Below are 9,771 nucleotides of genomic sequence, written 5' to 3'. Positions count from 1 at the left end.
TGCATTGAACTACATTTCTAGTTTACCTGGGACATTGTTGCCCTCTCATTTTGACTTTCGATGAAACAAAGATGAAATTCGACATGTTTTCTGCTTTAGAAGATGTATAAGTGGTAGTCGAGTGGTAGTTGATTCCATAAGAATTTCGTTGAACAATTGAAAATCTAGATTTTTGTTTTCTAAATTTTCGTTGGGCACACGGTCGCAACAAGAATGAAATACTAAAATTACAAATTATATTCATTTGCTAAACAGATTTGGATGGAATCATTTCCAAGCCACAACATCTCTCAAATCAGAAAATATTTCGCATTTCACTTGAGGAAGAGAACTTCCTGTATGTAAGTTATTTCTTGAATGAGTCCGTTAAATAATCGAAATCTGGCACTTTCTTACTCTCAAATGCTTTTGTGTCTTCGAAACATTCAAAGTGCCAGCACCGCCTTCTTTCACAAAGTAACAGAACTAGAAGCTTTCGAAGCTTTTTCACAGTGCTTTCGAGACGTTCGTTCATTTTCAAATGTAGTCGGTCTCGTTAAACGGTTGGCATGTGCATTTTATTGTATTACTTTTCGCATTCACGATATACAAGTTTTATAAAACTAAGTGGCGCGAAATTTATGAAAGATTTTTCGTTTAGTTAGGTGGAATGGAATTATGTGTGTGATATTATCACACTGTGATAAAGTGTACTGTCGTGTACGTTGTACTAATTAAATGAATTAATGGTTTAAACTACAGTATTAAAATCACGCTTAGCTCTAGTATCCCAAATTTTCGCTGCAGTGGCAACGAATCCCGGCTGGATAGCCGATACATTCTCATCGTCATCGCTGCTGCAATGACTCCTACAATGCGATTTACTTGATACACTGTGATTGTAGTTTTTATTTCGTCTGTAGCTCGATGATTTTATTCTTTGATCGTAGCTCATGTTGGCTCGTGCATTGGAATAATCACGCACAACCATCAACGGTCTGTTACCATAGCGGTCATGTTGATGACCTAATGATGATTGGACTGATTTTGGTGTGTGCATATTTTCCCTCACGTATCCATAGTTTTGATGATGTTGATAGCGGTTGTCCATGTTGTGTTGATCACGGTGGCTAAAATTGTTTTGATGGTACGAGGTGTGGTCGTAGGCAGTTTGTTTTTTATCGTAAGCGGTCGGTCTTTGATCGTAAGCAGTTGGTCTTTGATCGTAAGCTGTTTGCCTTTGATCGTAATCGGTCTGTCTTTGATCGTAGGTGTGCCTCGGATCGACTATTCGCTCCGTGACGAATTCCATGTGGGATGTATTTTCTCTTGGATCGGGTATGTTTTGTTTCTGCGGTCGTCTTTTTTCGGGCAGCAATACCTTCTCGAAAACCGGCTGCTCGGCTCTTGGAAGAATTTTCGTCTGGACGAAATCGACTTCATCGCTACGATGATACGTCCCATTCAATGCGATATTGTTTACATGGGCTTGCGGTGGACCATCGACTGCAGCGCTACGATGGTACGTTCCATTCACTGCGATATTGTTCATATTAGTTTGCGGTGGGCTATGGTTTTCCGAACGGGAATCTTCGTGAACATCATGCACTTGTATGGTGGTTTCGGTATCAGTTTGTTGTGGCGCTGTTGTACGATTTATCGGTTTGTTTTCAACTCCACCGTTTGCTAATCTTAACGGCGACACAGCTGTGGAGCCTGCAATGTGTCCATTATGTGTGACATTTTCAGTTTGAGTTGTATCGGATGTGTGTCGTGCAATGGGGTCGGCCAAGTCAATCAGAATGAGTAGTGAGACGAGAAACGATAAACATCCCAGTACAATGACATTATCGTGCAGGTCTTGTGGTACCTGGTCAAATGATGCGAAAACAAGTCCGCCTGTAAACCGGGAAAATTAATCAAATTTTAAATGGACACGTTTATGGATAGACCAGCATTCAATTTCAATGTTGAAATGTATTTAGAATCTAAATGCGACATTGTTAATGATGGAAAGACAATAATTTCCAAACAACTTACCCATAGCAAAGAAACAAAGCATTCCGACGGTTAAAAAAATCTTTTCTACCAGCGACGGTCTTGACTTGGCATCAATGAATCTGAAAACAAAACACAATGAACATATCATTTCCCATAGCAGAAATAATAATCACATTCAATCATACGCCACAATATAACTAAGTAAAGAAAATGTTGCCTTTGTTGAATTCAAACAAAATGCAAAACTTCCAAGTACTTTAGCACACTGTCGTTACGCAATTCCCAAGAAGTTAGATTATGAATGTAAATTATTGTTACCTTGAAATCAACATCAGTGCTATTATAAGCGTAAAACCTCCGTACGTAACATTCGCAAATGCATTTCCCGACGAGGACCAAAAAACATTGTGCAATAGTCCCCATTCGCTGAAAAGTCGCACGAAACGAAATGAAGAAAATCGAAAATTGAATTCGAATAATTTATTATTCCACTCACCGAGATAGTTTTTGGTTTCGGAGGAAAACACGCCCTGATTCCAAGTCCGTTAGTGCTTTCGTTACCACACATGCTATACATCCCAGCTGGAAAATAAATTAGATTTGCATTTTGAGGGTTTTATAACTATACGTAAAAGGTAGAAATTATTGATGTTCGGGTTATGTTCTAGTGTTCCGGTTCAAAAATCATTTTCGAGTTTAATGTTCTTGCGTAACGTTACATTACATAAATTCTGGGAACATAAACGTTTCGGAAATAAAATAAAAATATTTTCTCTCCATAGGATGCTCCAGCTCCGTAGGGTGCTAATTTTCTTTTATTTTCCATTGTAAATTCCGCGGTGTATTACGAATTGCCACGAGTTTAACTACATTAAAACACTCACGTAAAAGCTTTAATTTTCGAGTTATTAGCAATATCAACGCCCATAACATTGTTGGAAATTAGGTATCTGTACGATGGTGAAGGTTTATCGTGTGTGGTATAAATATAAATCGTTTTCCTGGTAAAAACCAATTGCAATTTCCAATCAATTTGCTACATTTTTTGAGAAAGAAATTAACTTCGGGAATGGTGTGACATGCTCAATCGAATTTGCTATTTTATTTGATGATGAAAACTTCTTCTTTTTTGCCCAGAATGCAACGGGATGTCAAGGAACAGGGAGTCTTAGAAGTCCACCACTATAGTCGAATGAATCTGCTCATTTGTCAGTTTAGATGAGTACTAAATCCAATAAGACATGACCCGTTAAACTACACGACCTCAGCTTTCTATTGCAAAAATCGCATGGGAAAATTACACTTTTAGGTCTTCGATCAACATATAAGGCCGACATTTTTTTGAAAAGTGGTTATGGATTTCTTGGGATTAATACCTGTTGAAGGCACAAAGGTATGATTTCGGCAGGCTCTTTTGATATAATGATTTGAGTGACTGTAACTGCACTACTATATAGCGAACTAAAGAAAAGACAATCGTACAGAAGATGGCTAACTTGTTTGTGGTACAATATCAACTTAACAAAGAAATATTATTTTCTTTGGGTTTACTTTTCACCAGGCAATAATTTTAAGAAAATGTTTTCCTAATTTTTTTTCAATTTTTCCAATTTTTCCAAATTTTTTCAATTTTTTCCATTTTCTCAAAAAAAAATTCTCAAAATTATTGCCTGTTTTTCACACAATCTGAAACAAATTTTAATATGCGATAACATGGTGGCGAGCTAACTATCTGTTATCGACCCCGAACATAGAAATAGCAGACAAGATCAAATTAATGTTGCCTTTATGCTAACTGTTCGCTACAACAATTTAAGTAATAGATTTCGTATCGAGCACGAAGTATTATTTAAAATGCAAGAAGTAGACGATCTAATGGTTGTATCGCAATATCATTACCGTTTTTAAGAGATTGAGCAACCTGACAATGGAAAGACCTGTCCATACCAAAAGTGTTGGTCCAAAACTAAGGTGATAAATTTCAGGTTCAGTAATTAAATCAGATTCGTACATTTCAGATTCCCGTTCGGTCAGACCCGATAACCAACATATTTTAAGCTTCAATCCAAATTTATTCTTAACCTTCTGAGTGACCCAGATTCTGAATGTATCGCAGTATAATCATTAAATCTGTTACCCCTGTTGTGCCTAATCAATGCACTGTCAGTGCTATGGCCTAATGTTTACGGCAACATCTGTGACTTCAATTGTTTTTACATTCAGTTTGCAGTTATAAGACATAATTATAAGGTATCGCCTGTTTTAGTCTGAAATGCGTTGACACATTCTCTAAAATTACCCTCCTTTCCCAGTTGTAGCACGACGTAAGGATTCCAACTAACCTTCTAGAGACTGTAAGTGTACCAATTTGGTTGTTTCTTTGAAGCATAAACAATTTAGTTAATGATGATAAGAAACGGCGGGCGATTATACCTGATGGTCAAAGTTTTGTATAGATAAATAAATGTTTTCTGGCTCTCTTTCAATCAAGCTTGTGATGAATAGAAAATGTTGTTTACATTTGAGTATCGTAGTTTTGTTTACTTCAAAGAATAATGTCAATAAACAGGTTTGCCCTACACTGCACGATCAATGCAAAAGTCAGAGTCTCTATCTCGTATCTTGTCATTGAGAATAGTAATAAATTGATTTCTATTTCTGAGAACACGAAGAGCATTAGGTATGAGACGCAATTAATTTGTTGAAGAATCTTTTGAAGAAATATTTAAATCTTAACCAATAAAAATGTTAAGTTGGTTCAAATGTCCTTTGTTTTACTTCAGAACGGTTGTAGGACCAGCTTTTGAAAGTATTTTCGAGACATATTATTAATTATTCAGACAATACAACCAAGTAAATCTCCGTATAATTTCACCGGGTGCCATCTCCTATCGACAGTGACGATAGAAATGAGTAGGTAAATCTAATGTGGACGTACATAGCAACAATCATGTCAAAACAAATGCAGTAAAAGATTTTATTCAAAGATGTGTGAAGTAAAGTGGCAAAACTTTACTTCACATTTTTGAGTAAAATACCTTACCTGACAGTGGGATAAATAATTGAAATGTAATCTTCGTGTATTTACCAGTCTCTGTTTCGCCTCGGTCGGAAAATTTCACGTAAGAAGTGCTATTTTACAGTGTTCGGTCGATTCCCGAAGGGCCTTTTGATTTTTGTTTGGATAAAGGGCAACAAATGACCTTTTGAAAAATCTGATCATATAACGCCCGAAGGTCTTTTTTGAGCCCTGTATTTGTATCATTTGTATCATTTGTCGACCATGCTTTGATCTTTTTCAACAGATTTAACAACTTGAAGTAACAGATTCGATATTTCTAATGGTGATACACCCGCCTTGTGCGAAAGGTCAATTACTTTTCAACTGCAAATTGATCTTACCAATTCGAACACTTTCAACAATATTCTTCCGACCGGCGATCTCATGTTTCCAACACGAAACGAAAATGTTTAATTTATTTCACAAACATTTTTCGAATATTTTCCAACACCTGACATGCCTTTACGTTTCTGTCATAATTTCGTTTTAAAGTGCATTTATTCCAACTTTCAAAGTTCATAGACTCGTATTAATATGTACGCAATACAATGCAAATGTAAATAATACCAACAGCTAAGTAAACGGAAGACCTATGCTTGTTTTTTAACTACAATATTTTCACTGATAATCCGAAAAGTAGTTCACACATTTGATTATAAAACTTAGACGCACGACGGTAACACTTTTACTTTATTTACACTCTGCAAGTAGGTATGTTGGGAGAGAATTCAAGAAAAATAAAATTTCTTTTTTTACAATTTTTATCACAGTTTTGAATTAGTTATCTAATTCTAGTGTAATTAGTGGCAGTATTATGTAATTAAGTCAACAATATTGTCTCTTTAACGACAAGCAGATACACCGGAGTTTCAATTCTAACTGATACAAAAAAATTGAAATTTACTTAAAAATTGAAGAAAAAACAAAATTGCTCAGCGGTGGGAAATTTGTACACAAAAAATGTTCGTGGTAGGAATGAAACGTGTGTATGCGATTACGATTGTACAATAGAAAATTATCTTGAAGGTAGTTCATATATGTTATATAGTGTCACCAGTGTCTTGATTGTTTTAATACTGAGTGCTGATCAACAAAACACGTATGGGTAGGGCGTAATGGTAAAAATACGATGGGAAAATCGTGTATCAATGCATCTCATTTTCTGCGTTTACCTTGCAAAGAATGTAACTTTCAGAACATTTGATTTTACCATGTTACAAACGGCAAGCATATGACCAGTATTATTCAATGAAAGTAAATAGACTTATCTACTTTCATTGGTATTATTATCGGTTATATTACTATATATTAGTCTTGTACTTCAATTTTTTTATCATTCATTTTACTCTTTAAAGGACCATCTTACCCAGAGCTTGTCATTATTTTTGTCGTTGTTATCGATAACAGATGGCTAATACGGCTATTATGTGACATATCAGTTGCACATAGAATGTGAAACGGTGGCGGGACATTTCGACACCGTCAATATCGTCAGGAACGATATTATCGTTTTTTTGGACGATACTATCATCTAAAAAACGATACTATCGTCTAAAAAACGATAATATCGTTTTTAGACGATAGTATCGTCCAAAAAAACGATAATATCGTTTTTTGGACGATAGTATCGTCTAAAAAACGATATTATCGTCCAAAAAATTTTCATCCAGGACGATAATATCGTCTAAATTGGAAAATTCTAAAATATTGTCTGGACGATAGTATCGTTTTCTGGACGATATTATCGTTCAGAAAACGATACTATCGTTTTCTGGACGATATTACCGTTCTAGAAAATCTAATGGATATTTTCGTTTTCTGTACGATAATATCGTCCAAAACGATAATATCGTCCTGGGCGATATTATCGTTTTCTTAAATGATAATATCGTCCAGCACGATACTATCGTTTAAAAAAACGATAATATCGCCCAGGACGATATTATCGTTTAGTTTTGGGTGGTAATATTGTCCAGGACTTAATTTTACTCAGAGGTGCAGCAAGAACCGAATTCTCTTCCAAAATATCAAAAAACAATTGTCAGAGGAAATCACCTACACATCAGTGTTTAAAAAAGGCGTTTAGTTCGTCCCTAAATAATTCATCTTTTTACGAAATGAATACCAACTTAGATTGTACATAAAAAGCGTTTTAACACGCCGAGCGATCCGGCCCATTGCCCCGGAGCGAAGCGGAGGGCCGCAATGCGAGCTGGGCGCCGGAACGGTGTCGGAACTTAGGAGTTAATTTTTTTTTTCTCGCATCGTCTCATAATTAGTCTGTGTAATTTTTCTATTATAAAATTTAAATTTACGGAACCAAATGAACCAATTTTTAATATATATTTGCCGTCTATAAAAAGGTGTTTATCTACAAGATTTTGTGTTTCGTCTTCAACAACCATCCAGAACGATAATATCGCCCAGGACGATATTATCGTCTAGAATTTTTATTTTAAATAAATTAAAAACGATATTATCGTCCTGGACGATATTATCGTCTCAAATTTAAAAAAATTAATAAATTAAAAACGATATTATCGTCCCAAAAATTATCGACCAGGACGATAATATCGTCCAAAATAACGATGAATTTGTTCAGAAAAAGAAAATAACGATAATATCGTCCAGCGGATATTTTCATCCAGGACGATATTATCGTCAAAAAAACGATATTATCGTTTTTTGAACGATAATATCGTTTTTTAGACGATAGTATCATCAAAAAAACGATAGTATCGTCAAAAAAAACGATAGTATCGTCCAAAAAAACGATATTATCGTTTTTTTAACGATAATATCGACAAGAAAACGATCGTCCTGAAAATATTTTAAAATTTATAATTTTAGACGATATTATCGTCCTGGATGAAATTTTTTTAGACGATATTATCGTTTTTTAGACTATCGTTTGTACTATCGTTTTTTGGACGATACTATCGTCTAAAAAACGATAATATCGTTCCTGACGATATTGACCGTGTAGTTATGTCGCCTCACCCATCTACAATAGGTAAGTGTATAGTAGCGATAGATGTAATAGAAACTCTTATTTTACTCACGAGACAAAGCTCCAGTTATGTTTCCTTTTCTGTAAACTTATTTGAAATCGACATCGATATAGATTGTGAGTGTCCGGAACGGTTTCATAAATAAAGTATAAATAACAAAACAAAAAAGAAAATTTAGTTTTCTTCCACGTTAAATCAAACGGTACGGCTAGGGCAATAACTCAGTTTATTTTTTGTGTGACATGAAAGCAATTATTTGCTGAAACTGAAAATATGGTTTATGATTAATTCTCGCACTATCCGCAAAAATGGTTGAATTGTTTTTGATGGGAAATATGTCAAACTTATGTGCGAGTAAATAATCGTCTAGATTTTGTTTACAAATATTTTTTTCCCGCAAAATCACTACTGGTACGACATTGTATTCGATGCCATTGATTGATGAAGGTCACATTTGTATTATAATTATTTTTACCACAGACCTTACATTCTAGTTCTTGTGGTGTTCTAGGTTTCGAACACGAGCGGTATGAAATGTAGGGTAGGCGTAACGATTATTATTATTATATGCTTCACAAATCTTTTACGTCCATTGTTCTAAGTATATTTCCTACAGACAAATACTAAACTCATATTTTGAAATTCTGGGAGACAATATATTTCAATCAGGTATGTTTGTCTTTTTGTAGAGAATCGATGGAAGACTAAGAAAATGCTACTTTGTCATCAGAGCTGTCGTGGGTCGGAACGAATGTTTAAAATAAAAACCTAGAATTTCGTACTGGTTTCTTTGAGTAGGCTGACTGAGTGTCTTATTTACTTATCAAAATTACACTTGTAGGAACTCTACCACTGGAAGCTTAACGGTCATCTCCACAGAATAGTCCGGTCCATCTGAGACTGGCGTGCATATCCTTTGAGGTGTCAGCTATATACCAATCTCAGATTTCGCACCTTCTCCAAGATGAGGATCTACCATCATTAGATGGCAAGTGCCTTAACGGTTTCCTATCGAAAACGGGGAAATTCCATCAATAGAAGTAGTAAGGTCTGGGAGTAGGTAACAAAGGATCTTTGATCTGGATCTGGGCTTCTCCTTCTTAATGGAGGAAGCCTACCAAAACTCTAATCTAATCTAATGTGGCTCTACATGCTTCATGCTTGGCATCGAGAACATATTTTGCTGAAATTTCTTGCATTTTCTGGAAAATGCTTTTCGAGAAATTCGAGAACGTTTTCAAGAATTTTCGAGGAAACCAATACAATTCGAAAAAATTCACGAAAATATTTTCTCAGGAACAGGTTCTCATGCTTAACATAATTTTAAAGATGAGGTTTGTAGTAACTGGAGCACGCAGTGTTTTCAACTTTTAGCTGTCATGTCGTGACAGAGAAGCCCCTAGAATTTCTCAGACGTAGCCAAATTTTTCAGTTTAATCAAAAACTCTTATTTCCGTGAAGATGAAACCCAATAAATCTCTATTTGCCCGAAATCTACCTGACCTCAGCTATCCAATTATAGATGACCAATGACAATGATCGTCTTCACGCTTCACCTGTTGGAGAATAACTTCGAACACCTCCTAGTGTCTCTGCACAGGTCTATGTTCTAGGGCAAGTCAAGCATGTCAATGATTATTCTAATTTTAGTTATCGAATCTTTTAGTTAATTTGATAAAAGTTTTTTTTTTACCAAATTGATGCTTTTACTTCATTTGT

General features: G+C 35.3%; 1 protein-coding gene across 1 annotated transcript; it reads right to left on the bottom strand.

The window, feature by feature from the left end:
• Nucleotides 1-530: 530 nt before the first annotated feature.
• On the bottom strand, nucleotides 531-5,913 carry LOC119071750. Its single transcript, XM_037176785.1, has 5 exons — nucleotides 5,383-5,913; nucleotides 2,477-2,562; nucleotides 2,299-2,406; nucleotides 2,020-2,099; nucleotides 531-1,878 (listed from the first exon to the last, which is right to left on the bottom strand). Exons 1-5 carry the CDS (start codon nucleotides 5,425-5,427, stop codon nucleotides 731-733), a joined length of 1,467 nt encoding a protein of 488 aa, XP_037032680.1. The 5' UTR covers nucleotides 5,428-5,913; the 3' UTR covers nucleotides 531-730.
• Nucleotides 5,914-9,771: the final 3,858 nt, after the last annotated feature.

Source organism: Bradysia coprophila (assembly GCF_014529535.1).
Source record: "Bradysia coprophila strain Holo2 chromosome IV unlocalized genomic scaffold, BU_Bcop_v1 contig_5, whole genome shotgun sequence".
In the NCBI taxonomy this organism is placed as follows: Eukaryota; Metazoa; Arthropoda; class Insecta; order Diptera; family Sciaridae; genus Bradysia; species Bradysia coprophila.
The sequence above is the reverse complement of the archived record's forward strand: the minus strand, read 5'-3'. Positions and strand labels throughout refer to the sequence as shown.